Source organism: Salvelinus sp. IW2-2015, linkage group LG32 (assembly GCF_002910315.2).
Source record: "Salvelinus sp. IW2-2015 linkage group LG32, ASM291031v2, whole genome shotgun sequence".
In the NCBI taxonomy this organism is placed as follows: Eukaryota; Metazoa; Chordata; class Actinopteri; order Salmoniformes; family Salmonidae; genus Salvelinus; species Salvelinus sp. IW2-2015.
The window spans coordinates 10,195,279-10,222,632 of record NC_036871.1 but is presented as its reverse complement, the minus strand read 5'-3'; the positions used below and the strand labels follow the sequence as shown (position 1 = coordinate 10,222,632).

General features: G+C 43.0%; 1 protein-coding gene across 2 annotated transcripts in view; it reads left to right on the top strand.

Annotated features, from left to right (window-relative positions):
• LOC111956820 (lysine-specific demethylase 4A) overlaps positions 1-27,354 on the top strand; it is a 45,375-nt gene that overhangs the window by 6,823 nt on the left and 11,198 nt on the right. For both annotated transcript variants that reach the window (XM_023977469.2, XM_023977470.2), the window contains exons 6-21: positions 39-88; positions 221-324; positions 424-561; positions 4,054-4,277; positions 4,419-4,591; positions 5,044-5,708; positions 5,943-6,231; positions 10,565-10,743; positions 10,982-11,201; positions 12,142-12,218; positions 15,492-15,547; positions 18,252-18,360; positions 19,421-19,609; positions 22,826-22,996; positions 25,458-25,577; positions 26,063-26,155. In XM_023977469.2, the coding sequence (XP_023833237.1) occupies positions 39-88; positions 221-324; positions 424-561; positions 4,054-4,277; positions 4,419-4,591; positions 5,044-5,708; positions 5,943-6,231; positions 10,565-10,743; positions 10,982-11,201; positions 12,142-12,218; positions 15,492-15,547; positions 18,252-18,360; positions 19,421-19,609; positions 22,826-22,996; positions 25,458-25,577; positions 26,063-26,155 (2,857 nt within the window). The remainder of the gene's footprint in view (positions 1-38; positions 89-220; positions 325-423; positions 562-4,053; positions 4,278-4,418; positions 4,592-5,043; positions 5,709-5,942; positions 6,232-10,564; positions 10,744-10,981; positions 11,202-12,141; positions 12,219-15,491; positions 15,548-18,251; positions 18,361-19,420; positions 19,610-22,825; positions 22,997-25,457; positions 25,578-26,062; positions 26,156-27,354) is intronic.

Genomic DNA, 27,354 nt, shown 5'->3' with positions numbered 1-27,354 from the left:
GTGATAACTGATTTGTTGACGTTATGACGCCCTCACAGGTACTGCGTTCCTCCAGAGCATGGGAAAAGAATGGAGCGCTTGGCTCAAGGTGAGAGGGATGATAATGTGTGACGTTTTGATGCTGTTTTTTCTTTTCTTTTTTCTTCTCCTTCATATTAGAAAACAACTGATTTTTAACAAGCTTTAATCCAACACACTGTTTTCTGTTGTTCCCTTGCAGGGTTTTTCCCTGGAAGCCACCAAAATTGCGAAGCCTTCCTGAGGCACAAGATGACCCTCATCTCTCCCTCCATATTGAGGAAATATGGCATTCCATTTGAGAAGGTAATACTAGCCTAATGTATGATGTCAAACTCTTATGCTGATATATAAAGCTTTATACAGAGTCTAGTATTTCATTGCTATTTCCTATTTGTTTTCCAGATCACTCAGGAGCCGGGTGAATTCATGGTGACGTTTCCCTATAGCTACCACGCCGGCTTTAACCACGGCTATAACTGTGCAGAGTCCACTAACTTTGCCACTGAAAGATGGATTGAGTATGGAAAGCAAGCCATACTGGTAAGGAAGAGGTTCATTTTCTTTCAGTGTTCCTCCTTTAAAGGTGCTATACATAGGATTTGTATTTTTTGGGGCATTTCAGAAATTTCTCATATCTGCAGTAATAGTGGAATGATAGTGTTTCACCGTATTACTTACCTGCCAGTGTGTGATTGGCTGTGATATTCACCTATTGATTTCTCCCGCCGGCCCAGCTTATTTTATCAAAATGGGGTGGTTGTGTTATCTAGTGGAAACCGGGGCAAGCGGCCAATGTAGAAATCCCTCTGTCATTTCCTGGTTGCTAAAATTCTACACTGTTTGCTCAATTTCAATTGATGTGAGAAAACAATCCCTGAATACTGTAGGGAATCATTGTTAAATATCTTATCAATAACAAACAAATATACACTGAACAAAAATATTAACTCCACATGCAACAATTTCAAAGTCACAGTTCAAGGAAATCAGTCAGTAGAAATCAATGAATTAGGCCCTAATCTATGAATTTCATGTGACTGGGAATACAGATAAACATCTGTTGGTCACAGATACGATACAGTGGGGAGAACAAGTATTTAATACACTGCCGATTTTGCTGGTTTTCCTACTTACAAAGCATGTAGAGGTCTGTAATTTTTTATCATAGGTACACTTCAACTGTGAGAGACGGATCTCTCACAGTTGAAGTGTCCAGAAAATCACATTGTATGATTTTTAAGTAATTAATTTGGCATTTTATTGCATGACATAAGTATTTGATACATCAGAAAAGCAGAACTAATATTTGGTACAGAAACCTTTGTTTGCAATTACAGAGATCTAGTTTCCTGTAGTTCTTGACCAGGTTCGCTGGGCAATACGGACTTTCAGCTCCCTCCAAAGATTTTCTATTGGGTTCAGGTCTGGAGACTGGCTAGGCCACTCCAGGACTTTGAGATGCTTCTTACGGAGCCACTCATTAGTTGCCCTGGCTGTGTGTTTCGGGTGTTGTGTATGCTGAAGACCCAGCCACGACCCATCTTCAATGCTCTTACTGAGGGAAGGAGGTTGTTGCCAAGATCTCGCGATACATGGCCTATCCATCCTCCCCTCAATACGGTGCAGTCGTCCTGTCCCTTTTGCAGAAAAGCATCCCCAAAGAATGATGGTTCCACCTCCATGCTTCACGGTTGGGATGGTGTTCTTGGGTTGTACTCATCCTTCTTCTTCCTCCAAACACGGCGAGTGGAGTTTAGATCAAAAAGCTCTATTTTTGTCTCATCAGAACCACATGACCTTCTCCATTCTCCTCTGGATCATCCAGGTGGTCATTGGCAAACTTCAGACGGGCCTGGACATGCGCTGGCTTGAGCAGGGGACCTTGCGTGCGCTGCAGGATTTTAATCCATGACGGCGTAGTGTGTTACTAATGGTTTTCTTTGAGACTGTGGTCCCAGCTCTCTTCAGGTCATTGACCAGGTCCTGGCGTGTAGTTCTGGGCTGATCACTCACCTTCCTCATGATCATTGATGCCCCACGAGGTGAGATCTTGCATGGAGCCCCAGACCGAGGGTGATTGACCGTCTTGAACTAATTCCATTTTCTAATAATTGCGCCAACAGTTGTTGCCTTCTCACCAAGCTGCTTGCCTATTGTCCTGTAGCCCATCCCAGCCTTGTGCAGGTCTACAATTTTCACCCTGATGTCCTTACACAGCTCTCTGGTCTTGGCCATTGTGGAGAGGTTGGAGTCTATTTGATTGAGTGTGTGGACAGGTGTCTTTTATACAGGTTTATACAGAGTTCAAACAGGTGCAGTTAATACAGGTAATGAGTGGAGAACAGGAGGGCTTCTTAAAGAAAAACTTACAGGTCTGTGAGAGCCAGAATTCTTACTGGTTGGTAGGTGATCAAATAATTATGTCATGCAATAAAATGCAAATTAATTACTTAAAAATCATACAATGTGATTTTCTGGATTTTTGTTTTAGATTCCGTCTCTCACAGTTGAAGTGTACCTATGATAAGAATTACAGACCTCTACATGCTTTGTAAGTAGGAAAACCAGCAAAATCGGCAGTGTATCAAATACTTGTTCTCCCCACTGTACCTTTAAAAAAACAATTAACAAAAAAAGTAGGGGCTTTGATCAGAAAACCAGTCAGTATCTGGTGTGACCACCATTTGCATCATGCAGCAAGTCACATCTCATTTGTGTAGAGTTGATTGTGGCCTCTGGAATGTTGTCCCACTCGTCTTCAATGGCTGTGCGAAGTTGTTGGATATTGGTGGGAACTGGAACACTTTGTCATACACTTCGATCCAGAGAATCCCAAACATGCTCAATGGGTGACATGTCTGGTGAGTATGCAGGCAATGGAAGAACTGGGACATTTTCAGCTTCCAGGAATTGTGTACAGGTCCTTGCGACATGGGGCCGTGCATTAACATGCTGAAACATGAGGTGGTGGGGGAGGATGAATGGCACAACAGTGGGCCTCAGTATCCCGTCACGATATCTCTGTGCATTCAAATTGCCATCAATAAAATACAATTGTGTTCGTCGTACATAGCTTAGTTTGTGCAGAAATTCTTCGGTTGTGCAAACCCAGAGTTCCATTAGCTGTCCAGGTGGCTGGTCTCAGATGGTCCCGCATGTGAAGAAGCCGGATGTTGAGGTCCTGGGCTGGCGTGTGAGTCTGGTTGGACATACTGTCAAATTCTCTAAAATGAAGTTGGAGGTAGTTTATGGTAGAGAAATTAACATGCAATTCTCTGGCAACAGTTCTGGTGGACATCTCTGCAGTCAGCATGCCAATGGCACGCTCCCTAAAAATTTGAGACGTCTGTGGCGTTGTGTTGCGTGACAAAACTGCACATTTTAGAGTGGTCTTTTATTGTCCCCCAGCTTGTTGATATGCCGCACCTGTCAGGTGGATGGATAATCTTGGCAAAGGATAAATCCTCAATAACAGGAATGTAAAATTAAAAAAATATGCACCAAATTTGAGAGAAATTTGCTTTTTGGTGCATATGGAACATTTCCGGGATCTTTTATTTCAACTCAGGAAAAATGTGACTAACACTTTACATTTGATATTTTTTTCTCAATATAGTTTTTACGGGTGTTTGACGCTGGTGGACAAAAAGTAAAAGGCTTAAGAATGAGTCTCCGACATTTTATGAGGAAATGGGATGCGGGGGAGGGGGGAGATTTGTTTTGAATGCAGCCTAGTGCTGTTGCAATTCCCCTACCTTCCACATAGGGGAGCCATTCTGAGATTCTACATGTAGCACTTTTAAACAACCATGTACATTAATATCATTATCAAGGACTGCTATAGTAGTAACATTGTGGCATATATATATAGTAAATGAGGAAAACTGGGAAAAGACAGAGTTTTATCAGACAGTATTGATAATAAAAGGACTATCAGACTGACTAGTWTTACTTTAGTGTTTTTTTTTACCTTCATTCTTTGGGGGCATGATTACTTCCCTAGCACTTATAGTTCCTTCCTCTTGCCTCCAGTGTTCGTGCAGGAAGGACATGGTGAAGATCTCCATGGACCTGTTTGTGAAGAAGTACCAGCCGGAACGCTACGAGCAGTGGCTGGCGGGTCGGGACACGGGGTCCATTGACCACTCACGACCCACCCCAGAGGCCAAGGAGTTCCTGGGGGAGGAGGAGGGGAAGGACTGCATCTCCCATGAGCCCTGTGTGGAGGAGCTCAACACGGAGGGGGAGAGAAAGAGGTCAGAAGAGATCTGTTCATTTTTATGTTGGTCGAGCAGATTTTTTTGTTTGTTTTACGTTATATGGATTTAAATTCCCATTCTTCTAAAATGCTTGACATGAAAAACAAATGAACTTTTTAATGTTTTGTGGCCCATCAGCCCCACACAGAGGATAGGGACCAAGAGGCACCGAGTGTGTCTGGATGTACCTGACGAGGTGGTCCCTAAAGATGAAGAAGAGGAAGAGGAGTATGGGAAGAAAGCCAGACTAGGCCTCACCACTCAGGGCACGGGAGCAGAGGAGTGCAAAGATACAGGGAACCTCACTGACCGTAAGGCTGTGCTTTTCTACCTCATCACTTCATTTCACAATTTACAACTTGTGCAATTATATGAAACCTCCACACAGATTATGTATGGTATGATACTTTTTCATGTTACCTCTGATTTTACTAATGTATCATGTCAGTGCCTCTGGAGGCTTGTGTACAAATCCCACCACCAAATGTTAAATTGTTTGAATCTAGGCCTCTTTTTTGTGTTTGTATTAGGGCAATTCTCCTGTAGCGGAATTTCACTGAGACTGTTAAAATTAGTCCTTGTGAATAGAGTTCTATGGTTTGTTAAACTTTGAAAGCAATGGTTTTTGTTTGGTATACATTTTTTAAAGTGACAAATGAGATTATTGTAGGAAATAGATCGGCATCACTGATTCTCAATAGGACTCTGATACKTGGAAATGCTATCTCCATTGCTTCTCCTTATACACATGTTTGTATTTCAGTCACCTTGAGGAACCTCCCTAATGTAAAGACAGACCCAATGCAGGGCAACAGCAGCAGAAACACTACTCCGCAAAAAGTCACCATCCCCTCCACCAGCAATCATGCGGTGGCCATTTTGGCTCAACCCCAGTCGCACAGAAACGGGCACCTTCCAGTAGTGGCTCCTCCAGCCAGGACTGGCCCCTCCACCCAGCCGATCAGAAAGCTAGGGGTGGCCAGCCTGCTCTTTCATAAGACCCAGAGCCCTAAGGAGGCCCTGCAGGTCCACAGCTACGCCCGTGAGAACCAGCAGCAGATTCACCACACCCACCTCCATGTGCACAGTTACGCCAGGGAACACCTGCCACGGCACCTCCAACCCCACCTCCAACTCAAGGCCAAGCCCCAGGCCCAAGTCAAGGCCGAGCAGCAGGAGTCCCACGTCCCATCTACCAAAGGAGAGCAGAACCAGGCCGACGCACAGATTCCCTGTAAGGGAGAACCGGTTGAAACCAAAGCCCAGACCCAAGGCCTCGGTAAGTGGCGGCAGCATCCTGGCGAGGCCCAGGCTTGGGAGGAGAGGTCCGAAGCCAGGTCCCCTAGCAGTCCAGAGCCTGTCCAGACCCAAGCACACACCAAGGCAGCCAAGAGGGTCGAGGCGGAGGTCCGAAGGGACAGGCGGAAGGTTTGTTTGCCCTCTTTCATGGCGTTATCTTTTTTGAAGTTATTACTGTTTGGTTATAAGTTAGTAGTGTAGTTTGTGATGATAGTTGAGAGTGATATTAAGAGGTGAATATGTTAAAAATGAAAATGTGACATGGATGTTTCCACACTTGCCATACAGCAGAAAATGTAATTAGATGTGGATCGACACGAGCCAGCTGATGGCTACTCATCCTCTTCCCCTCTCTTTCCACAGCAATGTCTTTCCCCTGTGCAGGCGGAGGTAACTTTAATGAAGCAGACAAACGTACGTCCAAGTAAGCCGACGATCTTACGTCCAAGTAAGCTGACAAACTTAAGTCCAAGTAAGCAGACGGATTCAAGTTCAAGTAAGCAGACGGATTCAAGTTCAAGTAAGGAGACGGATTCCAGTCAGAGTAAGCAGACGGAATGCAAGAGCATGAAGAGCAAACCGCATCCTCTCCTCCGCAAACTGTCCAAACAGCACCCACTACTCAGGCCCAGGGAAAGCTCCAGTGATGACGGTGAGTACCTGGATGTATTGCCGTCATGGACTTTTACAACAAGCAACCATTTGCAGGGCTCGATATTAACTCGGGGACAAGTAAACAAAATTGACGGACAAGACTATAGATGAAGTTTTTTTAAATGCACACATCACAATATCAAACAATTACTCCGATCAGAATTGGATCAGTGAGGCCAACATTTAAAAAATATTCAAATCTATTTTTCATGTACATAAATACAAAAGCCTACATGTCAAAGTGTAGGTGATGCATATTGGCTACAGCCTCATGTCGAAACCGATGCTGACATGAGGTGCCAGAAAATGTAGCCAWACTTTAATGAGACTTTTAATTACAGAAATATAGGCTAAACGTCAGTCATGTTTGACAAATATAATGAAGGATTCTTAACATTATCCACAGGCTTGATTCTGTTGACATGGTGTTTTCGGAAAGTATTCAGACCTATTCACTTTTTCCACATTTTGTTACGTTACAGCCTTATTCTAAAATGTATTAAATAGTTTCCCCCCTCATTAATCTACACACAATACCCCATAATGACAAAGCAAAAACAGGTTTTTAGAAATGTTTGCAAATGTTTTAAAAATATAAACTGAAATATCACATTTACATAAGTATTCAGAGCCTTTACTCAGTATTTTGTTGGACATTTTGCAGCGATTACATCCTTGAGTCTTCTTGGGTATGACGCTACAAGCTTGGCAAATATCACATTTACATAAGTATTCAGACCCTTTACTCAGTATTTTGTTGGACATTTTGCAGCGATTACATCCTTGAGTCTTCTTGGGTATGACGCTACAAGCTTGGCACACCTGTATTTGGGGAGTTTCTCCTATTCTTATCTGCAGATCCTCTCAAGCTCTGTCAGGTTCGCTGCACAGTTATTTTCAGGTCTCTCCAGAGATGTTCGATCGGGTTCAAGTCTGGGCTCTGGCTGGGCCACTCAAGGACATTCAGAGACTTGTCCCGAAGCCACTCCTGCATTGTCTTGGCTGTGTGCTTTGGATTGTTGTTCTGTTGGAAGGTGAACCTTCGCCCCAGTCTGGGGTTCTGAGTGCTCTGGAGCAGGTTTTCATCAAGAATCTCTCTGTACTTTGCTCTGTTCATCTTTGCCTTGATTCTGACTAGTCTCCCAGTCCCTGCCACTGAAAAACATCCCCACAGCATGATGCTGCCACCACCATGGTTCACCATAGGGATGGTGCCAGGTTTCCTCCAGACGTGACGCTTGGCATTCAGTCCAAAGAGTTTATTATTGGTTTCATCAGACCAGAGAATCTGGCAGCCAGCTCTAGGAAGAGTCTTGGTGGTTCCAAACTTCTTCCATTTTTAAGAATGATGGAGGCCACTGTGTTCTTGGGAAACGTCAATGCTGCAGAAATGTTTTGGTACCCTTCCCCAGATCTGTGCCCCGACACAATCCTGTCTCGGAGCTCTACGGATATTCCTTCAACCTCATGGCTTGGTTTTTTCTCTGACATGCACTGTCAACTGTGGAACCTTTTATATAGACAGACAGGTGTGTGCCTTTGCAAATCATGTCCAATCATTTGAGTTTACCACAGGTGGACTCCAATCAAGTTGTAGAAATATCTCAAGGATGATCAATGGAAACAGGATGTACCTGAGCTGAATATTTATGTAAATAAGGTTTTTTGTTTAATACATTTGCAACTTCTTTTCGCTTTGTCATTATTGGGTATTGTGTGTAGATTGCTAATGGGAAAAAATATATATATATTTTAGAATAGTGCTGTAACGTAACACTGTGGAAAAAGTCAAGGGGTCTGAATACTTTCCAAAGGCACTATATATATCAATGCTTTATTCGATGGCTGCGAATCTGCCATATAAATATTATAAGCTCCGGTAATATGGATAGCTTAACTATTGAAGCAATAGGCAWGTTCGTTTTGCATGGCCTAGTGCCCCGGGTGGGTGAAGATTTCTTTTAGGATCAATGGAATGGTGTAAAATGAGCGCACCGGGGTCATTCAAAATGAATTTGCCTAAACATTAGTGATCAAAACCATTCATCTTGGGGGGAGAATAAATGGTCGTATTTTTTTTTTATACAGAAACTGTAACTTGACATTATGTTAATTTGCAGGGGGAAATAAGTGGGGGCGCAAAAGCAAACATTTACACCCCCTATTTTAATTTGTTCCATGGCTCAGGCAGCCAAGTGAAGTAGACCAGACCCAGCTGCTATTGCATTGGTGTCTATGGGAGACCCACCCTGTTAATTAGACTGGAACTGACAAATTGGAAAAGGTCAAGGGGTCTGAGTACATTCCGAATGCGCTGTACTTGAGGCACGGTTCGTTCAGATTTAATGGTCACAAGACCGGAGAGTGAAGGACAGTGCCTGCTGCGCACCGCACACTTCCCCCATCTCACAACACAGGGCACTTCCCCCATCTCACAACACAGGGCACTTCCCCCATCTCACAACACAGGGCACTTCCCCCATCTCACAACACAGGGCACTTCCCCCATCTCACAACCAGGGCACTCCCCCCATCTCACAACACAGGGCTTGAATCTGAGCGGAGGCCGTCAGCATTTTGAAACTATAACCATAAACGTACAGTTGAAGTCGGAAGTTTACATACACCTTAGCCAAATACATTTAAACTCAGTTTTTCACAATTCCTGACATTATATCCTAGTAAAAATACCCTGTCTTAGGTCAGTTAGGATCACCACTTTATTTAAAAATTTTGGCATGTCAGAATAATAGTAGAAGTGGTTTTAGAGTGATTTATACTTTTATTTCTTTCATCACATTCCCAGTGGGTCAGAAGTTTACATACACTCAATTAGTATTTGGTAGCATTGCCTTTTAAATTGTGTAACTTGGGTCAAACGTTTCAGGTAGCCTTCCACAAGCTTCCCATAATAAGTTGGGTGAATTTTGGCCCATTCCTCCTGACAGAGCTGGTGTAACTGAGTCAGGTTTGTAGGCCTCCTAGCTCGCACACGCTTTTTCAGTTCTGCCCAAAAAAAATCTATAGGATTGAGGTCAGGGCTTTGTGATGGCCACTCCAATACCTTGACTTTGTTGTCCTTAAGCCATTTGTTCCACAACTTTGGAAGTATGCTTGGGGTCATTGTCCATTTGGAAGACCCATTTGCGCCCAAGCTTTAACTTCCTGACTGATGTCTTGAGATGATGCTTCAATATATCCACTTAATTTTCCTCCCTCATGATGCCATCTATTTTGTGAAGTGCACCAGTCCCTCCTGCAGCAAAGCACCCCCACAACATGATGCTTCCACCCCCGTGCTTCACGGTTGGGATGGTGTTCTTTGGCTTGCAAGCCTCCCCCTTTTTCCTCCAAACATAACGATGGCCATTAATGGCCAAACAGTTCTATTTTGTTACGTCAGACTAGAGGACATTTCTCCAAAATGTACGATCTTTGTCCCCATGTGCAGTTGCAAACCGTAGTCTGGCTTTTTTATGGCAGTTTTGGAGCATTGGCTTCTTCCTTGCTGAGCGGCCTTTCAGGTTATGTCGATATAGGACTCGTTTTACTGTGGATATAGATACTTTTGTACCGGTTTCCTCCAGCATCTTCACAAGGTCCTTTGCTGTTGTTCTGGGATTGATTTGCACTTTTCGCACCAACGTACGTTCATCTCTAGGAGACAGAAGACGTTTCCTTCCTGAGCGGTATGACGGCTGCGTGTGGTCCCATGGTGTTTATACTTGCGTACTATTGTTTGTACAGATGAACGTGGTACCTTTTTTAGGCGTTTCAAAATTGCTCCCAAGGATGAGCCAGACTTGTGGAGGTCTACAATTAATTTTTTCCTGAGGTCTTGGCTGATTTCTTTTGATTTTCCCATGATGTCAAGCAAAGAGGCACTGTGTTTGAAGGTAGGCCTTGAAATACATCCACAGGTACACCTCCAATTGACTCAAATGATATAAATTAGCCTAGCTTCTAAAACCATTACATCAATTACAGTCAACTTAGTGTATGTAAACTTCTGACCCACTGGAATTGTGATAGAGTGAAATAATCTGTCTGTAAACAATTGTTGGAAAAATTACTTGTGTCATGCACAGAATGGTTACAGACAATTTTTTCCATATGACTTGAGCTTTTGGGCAAGTAAAAAATATTTTCTACTTGTCAGAAGGATAAGTGGCAAAAAAAAACGAATCTCAAGCCCTGATTTCAACGCAAGTTCTGTACACATTCAGAGTGTTCGAACAGAGCCCTGCTCTTTGCTTCTCCTTTCACTTAACCTCCCTCGTTCATCTCTCTCACTCTGTTTCTTTCTCTCTCCCTATTATTCTCTCCTACAGATGAGCTGTATGTGAATATGGAGGATGAACCAGAGGAGACGGAGGAGTGGGCCAAGCCCCTGGCCCAGCTGTGGCAGAGTAGACCCTACAACCCCCAGGCGGAGAGGGAATACAACAAACTCATGGGCCTGCAGGCCCCCTACTGCTCCATCTGCCTGCTTTTCCACACATATGACCAGGTAAGAACTCCATTGTCTTGCTCGAACTACAGTTCAGCTGTTGTTCATAGGTACCCAAACAATGTTTTTATTTGACTGATAACGTAAAACATAATAATGAGGTCCAAAAAATGTTGTTTTTTACCATTTTGATTTCCTGAAACCATTCAGCTAACAAGTCCCGGTCAGCGTAATAACAATCATATAAATGACTATTTAACCCTACTAATACGGGTCTCTTTTCCATCCTCTCCGACAGTCGGAGTCTAGCGGCAACCCCAGCTACACTCTAAAAGGCCGGCGAGGGGGCAGACAGAGGTCCAAGCCCCTGATCCCGGAGATGTGTTTCAGCACCACCAATGACAAAACCAACAACAGCAGCGATAGCGGCGTGGGCCAACTTTCCACCCCTCACCTGGAGGAGGACGGTACCAGCCTCCTGGTCAGCTGCTCCCAGTGCTGTGTCCGCGTTCACGCCAGTGAGTAATCCAGCTTCATTCACCATCACCATGTTTTACAGCCTGTTAGATTGAGCATTTATTTCATTAGTAATTGATTGTAGTGTTGTAGGCTACGCTTTCAATGAATTCTAGTTCATTTACACCGGGTTCTTAGACAGCACGTTTTTCATTGATAACGAATGTTTTGCTCTTGCTGAATCCCAGTTAATTCATGCCAGCAGTCCGTTTAACACTACTGTTTAGTATGGGATGCCGTTTGGGTCTTTGCGTGTCAAAAAGGATAAATGTCAAGTAACACTTTTACGTCAAATAACAACGTTCTATTATACAAGGTTGTGTGTGCTGAATTTGCACGTGCAAGCCTGTTTTTATAAATTTGGGGTATTTTAGATGACACCTAGCAAGAGAACTATAGCTACTGAAAACAGATTGTCGTTCTGCTATGTTTTTGGGGAAAAACATTGTTTGCATCCATCAGCTAGCTAGCTTTTTTTATGACAGCTGTCCCAGAGCTTGGGGAGGTTTGTCTGCGCTCGTGCGGCAGCGACAGGTGCGCTAGACACAACTTTACAAGCGTCATAGCTTACATATCGGTGAATTGCTGTGACATATGAAATACGAGTGATAGTGTAATCAATGTGTAATAACTACGTAAAAAAATGAATGGTCCTGATTGGTCAACAAGCTTATTTGACACGTCAAATACTGTTGTTTGACATATATTTGGCCAGTGCACGTGTTTGATGTAATCAATGATATGCCCTCAGGGAAAATCCAGTTAATTCCAGAGTTCAGAATTTACAATTACTAACAAGCGTTCCAAAATCTACATAAATAATAAACGATTAAACAATAATTTGCACTTTCGTCAATGGATTTACCGTACTAATAAATGATGTGACAAGCCACCTCTTTAAATCGGAAAGTGGCCTCTAAATGTTTTTCCTGTCCCCCACAGGTTGCTATGGAGTTTCTGCAGACCAAGTGTCAGATGAGTGGATGTGTGCCCGCTGTGAGGCCAACGCTTTAACTGAGGTCAGTAGTACTGCAATCAAGTACAGCTGAAGCCATATCACTAGCCCCACTACACGATCTTAGCACCTACTCTATACGCTAGCTCCATACAGTATGATGCAGGGCTGGCTCCCTTGCGAAAGAGACGTTGCTAAAGTATGTTTAAAATAAAGGTTAAATAAATACTGACAATTAGGTTGGATAAGAGATATGTTGTCGCTAAGCTCATATACAGTGGGGAGGAAAAGTATTTGATACACTGACAATTTTGCAGGTTTTCCTACTTACAAAGCATGTAGAGGTCTGTAATTTTTATCATAGGTACACCTCAACTGTGAGAGAAGGAATCTAAAACAAAAATCCAGAAAATCACATTGTATGATTTTTAAGTAATTAATTTGCATTTTATTGCATGACATAAGTATTTGATACATCAGAAAAGCAGAACTGAATATTTGGTACAGAAACCTTAGTTTGCAATTACAGAGATCATACGTTTCCTGTAGTTCTTGACCAGGTTTGCACACACTGCAGCAGGGATTTTGGCCCACTCCTCCATACAGACCTTCTCCAGATCCTTCAGGTTTGGGGCTGCGCTGGGCAATACGGACTTTCGGCTCCCTCCAAAGATTTTCTATTGGGTTCAGGTCTGGAGACTGGCTGGGCCACTCCAGGACCTTGAGATGCTTCTTACGGAGCCACTCCTTAGTTGCCCTGGCTGTGTATTTCGGGTCGTTGTCATGCTGGAGACCCAGCCACGACCCATCTTCAATGCTCTTACTGAGGGAAGGAGGTTGTTGGTCAAGATCTCGCGATACATGGCCCCGTCCATCCTCCCCTCAAACGGTGCAGTCGTCCTGTCCCCTTTGCAGAAAAGCATCCCCAAAGATGATTGTTCCACCTCCATGCTTCATGGTTGGGATGGTGTTCTTGGGTTGTACTCATCCTTCTATTCCTCCAAACACGGCGAGTGGCGTTTAGAGCAAAAAGCTCTATTTTTTGTCTCATCAGACCACATGACCTTCTCCCATTCCTCCTCTGGATCATCCAGATGGTCATTGGCAAACTTCAGACCGGCCTGACATGCGTGGCGTTGAGCAGGGGGACCTTGCGTGCGCTGCAGGATTTTAATCATGACGGCGTAGTGTGTTACTAATGGTTTTCTTTGGACTGTGGTCCCAGCTCTCTTCAGGTCATTGACCAGGTCCTGCCGTGTAGTTCTGGGCTGATCCTCACATTCCTCATGATCATTGATGCCCCACGAGGTGAGATCTTGCATGGAGCCCCAGACCGAGGGTGATTGACCGTCATCTTGAACTTCTTCCATTTTCTAATAATTGTGCCAACAGTTGTTGCCTTCTCACCAAGCTGCTTGGCTATTGTCCTGTAGCCCATCCCAGCCTTGTACAGGTCTACAATTTATCCCTGATGTCCTTACACAGCTCTCTGGTCTTGGCCATTGTGGAGAGGTTGGAGTCTGTTTGTTGAGTGTGTGGACAGGTGTCTTTTATACAGGTAACGAGTTCAAACAGGTGCAGTTAATACATGTAATGAGTGGAGAACAGGAGGGCTTCTTAAAGAAAAACTAACAGGTCTGTGAGAGCCGGAATTCTTACTGGTTGGTAGGTGATCAAATACTTATGTCTGCATAAAATGCAAATTAATTATTTAAAAATCATACAATGTGATTTTCTGGATTTTTGTTTTAGATTCCGTCTCTCACAGTTGAAGTGTACCTATGATAAAAATKACAGACCTCTACATGCTTTGTAAGTAGGAAAACCTGCAAAATCGGCAGTGTATCAAATACATGTTCTCCCCACTGTACATGAAACTCCTTCATAGATTCTAAGAACTAGACCTAAGCTAATTGAAGAAAGCTGACAACAAAGTATAGCATCAAATCACATTTAACTGGATGTTAACTCTTGCTCATACACATGCGAATCATTCATAGGTTGAACATCTATGCCTTGGAAAAAGAGAGGATCTATGTTTACAAGTCACTCTACTCCCTGACTGTATTAAGAAAAGAGTGTTAGGTTGAATGTAATTTCACAAATTTCTGATTAAGGTTCTGATATTTGACACGTCACTCAGTTTCACCCTGGGATTACATGTGAACAGGCGCCAGAGTTGAAATGCACAACATAATAACAAACCGTTACATCATTCCTTGTTTTGGGTAGAGCAGGCCAAATCGAATTTCAGAGTACTCCCCAGGAGTTGTATTACGTAGTGTGGCAGCCAGTCCACAGGGTGGCGCAGCGCCCCATCTACATTCTTTGGGGAGAACCCTGGATTTAACCTCATTAAATTTGCTGACCCCATCTTGGATAGTTCAATTCCTATCCAATATGGGGTCTCGCACGCCAAGTCATGAATCTTAGTATGGGTGTGTGGTTCTTGATTATTGGACTATTTAGTGAAACGTATTTCTGCCTCAGAATAAAAGTACTTGTCAAGCTGTGAAATATGTCCATTTTGGATGAAGTCCCAACTTGTTATAACCAAGCTTAACCGCTAGAGGGCAGTGTTTTTACATTCTGGCTTTTGTCTCTGTGTACCCAATGCATTTAAGCAAAGCCAGGAGCAGAATCGCTGATCTTAGTCACATGAGTAATTAGTTGGAATGTAAGGTGATTTTATAGGTCAGTGATTTTTGCGCAGTCCTGGCTGCAAGTTAGGCAATCTCAAACCCGCACAAATGACAGAAGGTCTCACTTATGTTCAAGTACTTGTCTCTGGCAACCCAAGAGTTAGCTTCCTGGGTCCATAAAAGTCACCCATTACAAGATAGTCTCTGCCAGGCAGCACAGCAAGGACTTTAAATAGCAGTACTCTGGCCAGCTTTGTTTGCAAAAGGATATTGCCATAGAGAACGTGGAGAAATTGTTTATTTATTTTAAAAWTTTTAATAAAGAGTACATTCTGGTAATGACTTGAATGAATTTAAGTCAGTAAGTAACTGGCTAGCACCACGTTGCATGAAATGGGGATGTTTTAATGAATCCCAAATAAACACAAGTGATATTTTTATTTATTTAACTAGGCAAGTCAGTTAAGAACAAATTATTATTTACAATGAAGGCCTACCCCGGCCAAACACTAACCCGGACGACGCTGGGCAAATTGTGCCACCCTATTATCAGGCAAATTACTATGTAATTAAAATTTTACTATGACATTTTTCTATGTACTGTAAATACTAAGCAAAGGGCTGTAAAATCATGTGTAACCAAAATGTGATGTTTAACACTAGGTCAGTCATCTGTGTGTCTTTCTCTCCCTCAGGACTGCTGCCTGTGTTCACTGCGAGGGGGAGCTCTACAGAGAGCCAACAACGACAAGTGAGTAGTGCAGCGATTTGAGGAGCTACCCATTTAATGGAAGGCATCCAGGCTAAATGCATGTAGTTAAACACAACGCTACAACCACTCTAGTCTGCAGCCAGTGGTCTCACTTTACTCTACCCGCTGCAGCTAGGACACTTCAGTAAAGGTAAAAGGCAGGGAATGCCTGCAGACCAAGCTAGCTTTCGCCTCTGTCTAGTCAAGTGTCTGGTCAATTAGTCTAAAGAAGGCCAGTTTTATTGCTTCTTTAATCAGTACAACAGTTTGCAAAATGGTTTTCTAATGATCGATTAGCCTTTTCAAACGATAAACTTGGATTAGCTAACACAACGTGCCATTGGAACACAGGAGTGATGGTTGCTGATAATGGGCATAAAAACTCAGCCGTTTCCAGCTACAATAGTAATTTACAACATTAACAATGTGTACACTGTATTTCTGATCAATTTGATGTTATTTTAATGGACAACATGTGCTTTTCTTTAAAAAACAATGACATTTCTAAATGACCCCAAACCTTTGAACGGTAGTCTAGATAGAGTTATTAAATTGAATATGCGTAGTTAATAACAGAGAGAAGCAGCAGTGTAAAAGGGGGGGCAATGCAAATAGTCTGGGTAGCCATTTGATTAGATGTTCAGGAGTCTTATGTCTTGGGGGTAGAAGCTGTTTAGATTTCTCTTGGACCTAGACTTGACGCTCCGGTACTGCTTGCCTTGCGGTAGCAAGCAGTGTATGACTAGGGTGGCTGGAGTCTTTGACAATTTGTAGGGCCTTCCTCTGACACCGCCTGGTATAGAGGTCCTGGATGGCAGCAAGCTTGGCCCCGGTCATGTACTGGGCTGTATGCACTACCCTCTGTAGTGTCTTGCGGTCGGAGGCCGAGCAGTTGCCATACCAGGCAGTGACGCAACCCGTCAGGATGTTCTCGATGGTGCAGCTGTAGAACCTTTTGAGGATCTGAGAACCCATTCAAAATCTTTTCAGTCTCCTGAGGGGGAATAGGTTTTGTCGTGCCCTCTTCACGACTGTATTGTTGTGCTTGGACCATGTTAGTTTGTTGGTGATGTGAATGCCAAGGCACTTGAAGCTCTCAATTTGCTCCACTACAGCCCCGTCGATGAGAATGGGGGCGTGCTCAGTCCTCCTTTTCCAGTAGTCCACAATCATCTCCTTTGTCTTGCTCACGTTGAGGTTGTTGTCCTGGCACCACACTGTCAGGTCTCTGACCTCCCTATAGGCTCTCTCGTCGTTGTCGGTGATCAGGCCTACCACTGTTGTGTCATCGGCCAACTTAATGATGGTGTTGGAGTCGTGCCTGGCTGTGCAGTCATGAGTGAACAGGGAGTACAGGAGGGGACTGAGCCCGCACCCTTGAGGGGCCCCCAGGTTGAGGATCGGTGTGGTGGATGTTGTTCCCTACCCTTACCACCTGGGGGCGGCCTGTCAGGAAGTCCAGGATCCATTTGCAGAGGGAGGTGTTTAGTCCCAGGGTCCTTAGCTTTGTGATGAGCTTTAAGGGCACTATGGTGCTGAAAGCTGAGCTGTAGTCAATGAATAGCATTTTCACATAGGTGTTCCTTTTGTCCAGGTGGGAAAGGGCAATGTGGAGTGCAATAGAGATTGCATCATCTGTGGATCTGTTGGGGCAAATTGGAGTGGGTCTAGGGTTTCTGGGTCGGTTGTCATTTAGGCAGGTTACCTTAGTGTTCTTGGTCACAGGGACTATGGTGGTCTGCTTGAAACATGTTGGTATTACAGACTCAGACAGGGAGAGGTTGAAAATGTCAGTGAAGACACTTGCCAGTTGGTCAGCGCATGCTCGGAGTACACGTCCTGGTAATCCGTCTGGCCCTGCAGCCTTGTGAATGTTGACCTGTAAAAAGGTCTTACTCACATCGGCTGCGGAGAGCGTGATCACACAGTCGTCCGGAACAGCTGATGCTCTCATTTCAGTGTTACTTGCATCGAAGCAAGCATAGAAGTAATTTAGCTCGTCTGGTAGGCTCGTGTCACTGGGCAGCTCTTGGCTGTGCTTCCCTTTGTAGTCAGTAATAGTTTGCAAGCCCTGCCACATCCAACGAGCGTCAGAGCCGGTGTAATACGATTCGATCTTAGTCCTGTATTAACGCTTTGCCTGTTTGATGGTTCGTCGGCGGGCATAGCGGGATTTCTTATAAGCTTCTGGGTTAGAGTCCCACTCCTTGAAAGCGGCAGCTCTACCCTTTATCTCAGTGCGGATGTTTCCTGTAATCCATGGCTTCTGGTTGGGGTATGTACGTACAGTCACTGTGGGGACGACGTCATTGATGCACTTATTGATAAAGCCAGTGACTGATGTAGTGTACTCCTCAATGCCATCGGAAGAATCCCGGAATATATTCCAGTCTGTGCTAGCAAAACAGTCCTGTAGCTTAGCATTAGCATGAGGGAGATGTCCGATATCTTGTAGCATTACAAGATCTAATATGATTTTTTTTTTTTGTCTAGACTACATGTGACGCAAACGTTTTTGTATTTATACAAATAAATATGTTTAATGTAGCCGAGCCATACTGATAGTTATTAATAACGTTTCTACGTTGTCGTTTCCTTGAATGGTGGAATGAAGGCCCAGTAAAAATCCTCAGTGGATACTCTCCCCTGCTGTATCACACACATACTCTGTGTTTGATGTGCTCTCCTGTTTCCTGTGACACAGGTGGGTGCATGTGCTGTGTGCGCTCGCGGTCCTGGAGGCGCGCTTCGTGAACATCACCCACCGCAATCCCGTGGATCTCAGCTACATCCCTCTGGCCAGGTTCCAACTGGTGAGCTACCATTCCACCACAGCCACAGTCAAGACCACAACAGGACCCAAACATGGTCAAGGTTACTTCTAAGTGACAGATGTGTATCAACTTCCTGTCCTTTCGGTTTCGGAGTCATTTGACACAGTTTTTTTTTCAACTGTTGAGAGATACAGAATTCAAGTTCCCTATAGACCGTCTGTTGTGAGTTTAGGACTACTTGTTTTCCTTATTATGAGCGTAGTACACTCTGTTCTTTCTGTTTTTCCCCCCAAGTATTCTTCATTAGCCCAGCACCTATGTTTTTAAGGATGTACATATGACCACAAACTCTTACATTTTTCATACTAAAATCATACTTCCGCCATGTTGTAAGGTCAGTCTCTTTTTCATGGCTTTCACTTCTCACTCTGGTCCTGACCCCTTCTGTATGGTTCCTTTGTTTGTCCATGTTAGTCTACAGTGCGTCCTCTCTCTCGCCTCCTTTTGAAAAAGGTCAACGGTAATCGAAGAGAGCAGGCGAGGAGAGGGAACTTGAATGAAAGTATGCTTGTATGAAATGTCCCTCCTTCTCCACTCGTGCATCATCAAGCAAATTGGATTTACAGGGGTGTTGCCCCAAATAAATGTGTAAAGTGCTAAAAACAAATTTAGTTGTGCAAGACATTTTTAAAGATCAAATGTTTTTAAACGTAGGATAAACATAAGTATCCTCTATGAAAGATGGCTATCAAGGCGGGGAGGACACTCTTCCGTTTGCCTACTAACTAATTGACATCTCTTTGACCACTTATCACAGAGGACGGGCTTTTGTCCAGATGAGAACTGGGAATGACAGAAAATGTGGCACCTGGGAGTTTGAAACAGTGAGAAAGAATACATTGTAATTTTCTCAATGCCCATGTCTCCTTCCSMMMACCCMCCCMCCCCCMACACTTTGTCCCACTCTCCCTCTGACCCTCCTCTCACTTCTCTCTTTCTACTCCTCCGACTGCTGTTCCTCTTCTCCTTTTCCAACTCCCGCTGCTCCTTCTCTCCCTCCCTCTCCTCCATCTCCCTCCTCCCTATCCCCCACCCGCAGAAGTGTTTCTACTGTAAGCGGCGGGTGAAGAGGGACGTGGGCTGTTGTGTGCAGTGTTCCCATGGCCGCTGCATCACCGCCGTCCACCCCACCTGCGCCCAGGCTGCTGGCCAGCTCATGCAGCCTGACGACTGGCCCTTCATCGTCCACGTCACCTGCTACAGGCACAAGTCACCCGTCCTGCCGGAGGTAGCTATTACAGGGGAGGGGTTCATGTAGTGCAAACACATGATGCTACACTTTTGGGGCATTACATATTTCTAGAGGGTTATATAAGAGTTTTCTAACTCTTAAAAAAAGATATATCACAGCAATTATTCCTACACGTAGGTTTACCTCTGCATATTGAGTTTGTTGCCATTTTCTATTGCCTCCACAATCAAGTACCTTCAGAAAGTATTCCTACACCTTGACTTTTTCCACATTTTGGTACAGCCTGAATTTAAAATTGATTAAATTGAGAATTTGTCACAGACGTATACACAATACCCCATAATGTCAGTGGAATTATTTATTTAGACATTTTTTGAGTCAATAAGTGTTCAACCCCTTTGTTATTGCAAGCCTAAATAAGTTAAGGAGTCCAAATTTGCTTAACAAGTCACATAATAGGTTGGATGGACTACAGTTATCTGTAAGTACAGATTCAACCACAAAGGCCAGGGAGGTTTTCCAATGCCTCGCAAAGAAGGGCACCTATTGGTTGATGGGTAAAAAATTTAAAATAAAGCATACATCGAATGTCCGTTTGAGCATGGTAAATGTATTAATTACACTTTGGATGGTGTATTAATTACACTTTGGATGGTGTATCAATACACCCAGTCGCTACAACGATACAGGTGTTCTTCCCAACTCAGTTGCCGGAGAGGAAGGAAACCTCTCAGGGATTTCACCATGAGGCCAATGGTGACTTTCATACAGTTAGTTTAATAGATGTGATAGGAGAACTGAGGATGGGTCAACAACATTGTAGTTAATCCACAATACTAACCTAAATGACAGAGTGAAAAGAAGGAAGCCAGTACAGAATACAAATATTCCAAAACATGCAACTTGTTTACAGTAAGTTACTAAATCGTTATGTTAGGGGCAAATCCAATTACCACTTCATATTTTCAAGCATGATGGGGGCTGCATCATGTTATGGGTATGCTTGTCATTGGCAAGGACTATGTTTTTTGGGCTGATAAAAATAAATGAATATAGCTAAGCACTGGTAAAATCATAGAGGGAAAACCTGGTTCAGTCTGCTTTCCAACAGACACTGGCAGACAAATTCACTTTTCAGCAGGACAATAACCTAAAAGGCAAGGCCAAATATACACTACAGTTGCTTACCAAGACAACACTGAATTTTGGCTTAATTCAGCTTGAAAATCTATTGCAAGACTTGAAAATGGCCGTCTAGCAATGATCAGCAACCAACTTGACAGAGCTTGAAGAATTGTAAAAAGAAAAATGTGCAAATATTCTGCTCTCCAGGTGTGGAAAACTCTTATTAAAGACATACCCAAAAAGACTCACAGCTGTAATCGATGCCAACAGTGATTCTAACATCTGTGACTCCAGGACGTGAATACTCCCGTGAATACGTATGTAAATTAGGTGTTTCTGTATTTCATTTTCAATAAATGTGAAAACATTTTGAAAAACATGTTTTGACTTCGTCGTTATGGGGTATTGTGTGTGTGTGTGTGTGTGTGTAGATGGGCGGAGAATAAATATATATTTTGAATTCAGGCTGTAACACTACAAAATGTGGAATAAGTCAAGGGGTATGAATACTTTCTGAAGACACTATGTTGTTTGCACAGCAGACAATACCTGCAGCTTAGTTTTCAGGTTGAAAGCCAGTTTGAAACTAGACGAAACAAATCAAAACACACTTCCCTAATGAAATGCCCATCTAAATGATGTGCAACAACAACAAACTCCAAACCAGAGACCATGTGACCATATAGAAACATCCAATCCCTTACAGTGAGACCTAGAATGCCTGCAAGCAGGTACAGACACTTTGACATGATGAAGAAAGAATTCTCTGACTCTTGGAACCTGTGTGTTTACACGCTTATTATATGTCAGCCACCTTATGTGAAGTGTTGTTGTGAGCATTGCATGAGTGAGTCCAAACAAGTTTCAGATACAATCGGTGGCATACACACATCTGGTCTGCAGTTTTTTTGTTTGTGTGTGTGGGTTAGCCTGTCATTCATTCTCAGCTCGGGTAGAGTTCTGTGGTTTGTTTACAGTCGTATAGCCTAGGCCATCGGTTTAATCGTCTATGCTCAGTGCTGTAACACAACACTATTCAATTCAGTACAACTTTATTTATCCCCTCGGGCCATTACAAAAGGTAAGTCAGGTTACAAATATTAATAGAGTATACAGAAAACACTTTCAGAATCCCATACGTTATACAGATATCACAATGTGTGTATGTGTTCTGTATAAAAAGCTGTATCTCCGGACGGTTTATGTTTCTTTTATACTAATACTCCTGTATTGGCGACGGTTGGACGAAGATCAACGCCTCAGCTCTGCTGGTTGTCTCTGTGCCTTTGGCTGTTCTGATGTAGTCAGTCAGTGCAGCGGGCTGCACCCAATTCCCCCCCAAGGAGCTGAAGGCTCTCTGGCTTTTGTCGAAGCTCAGCCTCAGTGCTTTATTTCGCTAATCGGGCAAGATTTGATTGTTGTAAAATAAGACATGAGTGCGGACACAGGACTGATGTTCAATGAAATGCAAATCAATGTTCTCTGAATGTTTTTTCTTAACTGACGGCTCATGCATTTTAATACCTTTTTGTTGAGTTAACTTAAAAAGATGTTTAACATGAAGAGAATTTCACCGCTACTGAAATTACTTTTACCTTCACATTTATTTATTCTTACCAAGTGTCTTAATTGTAAATATTTGTTTTTAATCTCTTCGCTCAATATGGCAGCAAGATTTTTTTATAAACAGTTAACCGGGCTTATGCATTTTCTAGTTTTCAATATTTTAGCTGAGTTAACTTTAAAAGCAGAGCCATATATTTTGAAATTATATAATTTAAATATACGGCTCTGTTTTAAAAGTAGAAAACAGTTAAACAATAACAAAGCAGATGCTTTTACGAGGCCACCTTCAAATGTATTTATGCTTGCCAGATGGCATATTCATTTATTGGAAATATACAACGTGTCTTATCTTTATGGTCATCTGTTTATGGTGCTAGGGAAAGGGTGTGTGTGTGTCTTCCGCGTTTAACCAAATCCGTCTGAATCAGAAAGCTGCGGGGGGGGGGGGCTRCCTTAATCCACATCTATGTCATCGGTGCCGGGGAGCAGTTTTTGTTGGGGGCTAATGGCCTTGCTATTTGGAGTGGGGTGTGTGATTTTTATTGTCCTCTTATCTCCTAGCGCAATAAGGCGGCCATGCGAGAGCTAGAGGTGGGCCAGAATGTTATTTGTAAGCACAAAAATGGCCGCTACTACCAGTGTGAGGTGCTGGAGCTGACCATCGCCACCTTCTACGAGGTCGTCTTCGACGACGGCTCCTACAGCGACAACCTCTTCCCAGAGGACATTGAGGTGAGGAAGCGTCACCTGTATCGTTGGTTGCTGGCATCATAAAATGCTATCTGGAGTAGAGGTCGACCGATTCTGATTTTTCAACACCGATACCGATTATTGGAGGGCCTAACAAAAGCCGATACCGAATTATTTTATTTATTTTTTAAAGATTTATTTGTAATAATGACAATTACAACAATACTGAATGAAGACTTATTTTAACTTAATATAATGCATCAATAAAATCAATTTAGCCTCAAATAAATAATGAAACATGTTCAATTTGGTTTAAATAATGCAAAAACAAAGTGTTGGAGAAGAAAGTAAAAGTGCAATATGTGCCATGTAAGAAAGCTAACGTTTAAATTCCTTGCTCAACATGAGAACATATGAAAGCTGGTTGTTCCTTTTAACATGAGTCTTCAATATTCCCAGGTAAGAAGTTTTAGGTTGTAGTTATTATAGGACTATTTATCTCTATACGATTTGTATTTCATATACCTTTGACTATTAGATGTTCTTATAGGCACTTTAGTATTGCCAGTGTAACAGTATAGCTTCCATCCCTCTCCTCGCCGCTACCTGGGCTCGAACCAGGAACACATCGACAACAGCCACCCTCGAAGCAGCGTTACCCATGCAGAGCAAGGAGAACAACTACTCCCAAGTCTCAGAGCGAGTGACGTTTGAAACGCTATTAGCACGCACCCCGCTAACTAGCTAGCCATTTCACATCGGTTACACCAGCCTAATCTCGGGAGTTGATAGGCTTGAATTCATAAACAGCAGAGATGCTGGCAAAACGCACGAAAGTGCTGTTTGAATGAATGCTTATGCTTTTGCTGAATGAATGAATGCTTGTTGCCCACCATCGCTCAGTCAGACTGCTCTATCAAATCATAGACTTAATTATAACATAACACACAGAAATACGAGCCGTAGGTCATTAATATGGTCGAATTCGGGAACTATCATCTCAAAAACATTTGTTCTTTCAGTGAAATACGGAATCGTTCCGTATTTTATCTAACGGGTGGCATCCATCAGTCTAAATATTCCTGTTACATTGCACAACCTTCAATGTTATGTCATAATTACGTAAAATTCTGGCAAATTAGTTTGCAATGAGCCAGGCGGTCCAAACTGTTGCATATACCCTGACTCTGCGTGCAATTAACGCAAGAGAAAATACACAATTTCACCTGGTTAATATTGCCTGTTAACCTGGATTTCTTTTAGCTAAATATGCAGGTTTAAAAAATATATACTTCTGTGTATTGATTTTAAGAAAGGAATTGATGTTTATGGTTAGGTACACGTTGGAGCAACGACAGTCATTTTTCGCGAATGCGCACTGCATCGATTATATGCAACGCAGGACACGCTAGATAAACTAGTAATATCATCAACCATGTGTAGTTATAACTAGTGATTATGATTGATTGATTGATTGATAGTTTTTTATAAGATAAGTATAATGCTAGCTGGCAACTTACCTTGGCTTCTTACTGCATTCGCGTAACAGGCGGGCTCCTCGTGAGGCAGGTGGTTAGAGCGTTGGACTAGTTAACCGAAAGGTTGCAAGATTGAATCCCTGAACTGACAAGGTAAAAATCTGTCATTCTGCCCCTGAACAAGCCAGTTAACCCACCGTTCCTAGGCCGTCATTGAAAATAAGAATGTGTTCTTAACTGACTTGCCTAGTTAAATAAAGGTGTAAAAAATCGGCAAAATCGGCGTCCAAAATTACCGATTTCCGATTGTTATGAAAACTTGAAATCGGCCCTAATTAATCGGACATTCCGATTTAATCGGTCGACGTCTAATCTGGAGGTGTTGACAAAGAGCAAAAGACAAATTTTTCGTTGTTCGCTGTAACAAATGGACTGTAAAGTTTTATTGAATAAAAAAAAAATATATATATATATATATATATGCTTAACAAGCTGCAGTCGCCATGGCAACAAATGTGACACAGTTTCTACTGTAACTCTACCTTTCTCAATGTCATTGTATTACAAGGAGGAGCCCTAATGCAGCAGTGCCAATAGATCAATCTGTTTTTATTAGTGCAAGCTGTAGGCTACTGTGGTATGGCAAAAACAGTGGTAGTATTAATCATAGAAATTCACCAATCCTAAAAAGTGGAAACAAATCAATCCATTTGGGCTGTTGGCTATATTGACATGCTTTAATGGTCCAGACAGGTATACTACAAAGCAGAATCATTGAGTTAGCCAGCTATCTTGCTTAAATGTTTTTGAAATATAATTTTTTAAATGGGCATGGTCTCATTGACTCAACAACTAAAACTCGTATCTATGTTTAGCTTTCCTTAACAAACAAGAAAATCAATAGTTATCTGGTTGTTCAGCAAAGTTAGCTAGCTGACTCATTGATCCTGCTTTTTAGTTTTACCCCTCTGGTGTATTTAACCATATGACCTATATGATGAGCCTGTCTTATGGTTTGGTTTCAGAATCGGGACTGCGTGAAGCTGGGCCCGCCAACAGTGGGCGACGTAGTGCAGGTGCGCTGGACCGACAACCTGCTTTACGGGGCCAAGTTTGTCGCGTCGCACTCCATCCCTATGTACCAGGTAATAGGGACCACATTAACTTGCCTCGCCTCAACCACGTTCATCAGATTTACGGGGTTTAAGGTTTTACAGGGAAAGCATGGGTTGTAATAAGGGTAGCAAGTATAGGTGTTCTAATAACACATCAAACACAGATGTGGTCCACAGTTTCAAGCTCTATAGCAGGGCTCTCCAACCCTGTTGCTGTAGAGTTACGGTCCTGTAGGTTTTCACTCCAGCCCTAATCTAGCGCACCTGATTCTAATAATTGGCTGGTTGTTAAGCTGAATTAGGTTCGTTACAACTGGGGTCGGAGTGAAAACCTCAAGGAGGGTAACGCTCCAGAAACAGGGTTGTTTTCTTCTTTAATGTAAACATTTTGTTTATTCTTGCTATTCTTTTCACATACAAATTCACATATTTTACATGCACTTCATACAGAACACATGCATAAAAAAAAATGATATTGTTGTGCGACGTCATCATTGTTTTGTGTGCTGACTCAGATGGAGTTTGAGGACGGGTCGTCGCTGTCTGCTAAGAGGGAAGAAGTCTACAGTCTAGACGAGGAGCTGCCCAAACGAGTCAAGTCCCGAATGGTGAGACGCGCCTCTCCCAATGTTCCTTTATACAAACTGATTTATATCAGATTAGGTCATATGAAATGAGATCACAAATCATCAATTTATCAAAGGAATATTGGATCCGGTCCATGTTTATAATACCCATCTACAGTACCAGTCAAAAGTTTGGACACACCTACTCATTCAAGGGTTGTTTTTTTTGTGACTATTTTCTACATTGTAGAATAATAGAAGACATCCAAACTATGAAATAACACATATGGCATCATGTAGTAACATTTACATTTACATTTAAGTCATTTAGCAGACGCTCTTATCCAGAGCGACTTACAAATTGGTGCATTCACCTTATGACATCCAGTGGAACAGCCACTTTACAATAGTGCATCTAAATTTCTTTTAGGGGGGGGGGGGGGTCAGAAGGATTACTTTATCCTATCCTAGGTATTCCTTAAAGAGGTGGGGTTTCAGGTGTCTCCGGAAGGTGGTGATTGACTCCGCTGTCCTGGCGTCGTGAGGGAGTTTGTTCCACCATTGGGGGCCAGAGCAGCGAACAGTTTTGACTGGGCTGCGCGGGAACTGTACTTCCTCAGTGGTAGGGAGGCGAGCAGGCCAGAGGTGAGATAACGCAGTGCCCTAGTTTGGGTGTAGGGCCTGATCAAGAGCCTGAAGGTCCTGAGGTGCCGTTCCCCTCACAGCTCCGTAGGCAAGCACCATGGTACCAAAAAAGTGCTAAACAAATCAAAATATATATTTTATTTTAGATTCTTCAAATAGCCACCTTTTGCCTTGATGACAGCTTTGCACACTCTTGGCATTCTCTCAACCAGCTTCATGAGGAATGCTTTTCCAACCGTCTTAAAGGAGTTCCCAAAGCTGAGCACTTGTTGGCTGCTTTTCCTTCACTCTGCGGTCCAACTCATCCCAAACGATCTCAATTGGGTTGAGGTCGGGTGATTGTGGAGGCCAGGTGATCTGATGCAGCACTCATCACTCTCCTTGGTCAAATAGCTCTTACACACTGGAGTTGTGTTGGGTCATTGTCCTGTTGAAAAACAAATGATAGTCACACTAAGCGCCAAACCAGATGGGATGGCGTATCACTGCAGAATGCTGTGGTAGCGATGATGGTTAAGTGTGCCTTGAATTCTAAATAAATCAGACTGTGTCACCAGCAAAGCACCATCACACCTCTCCCATGCTTCACGGTGGAA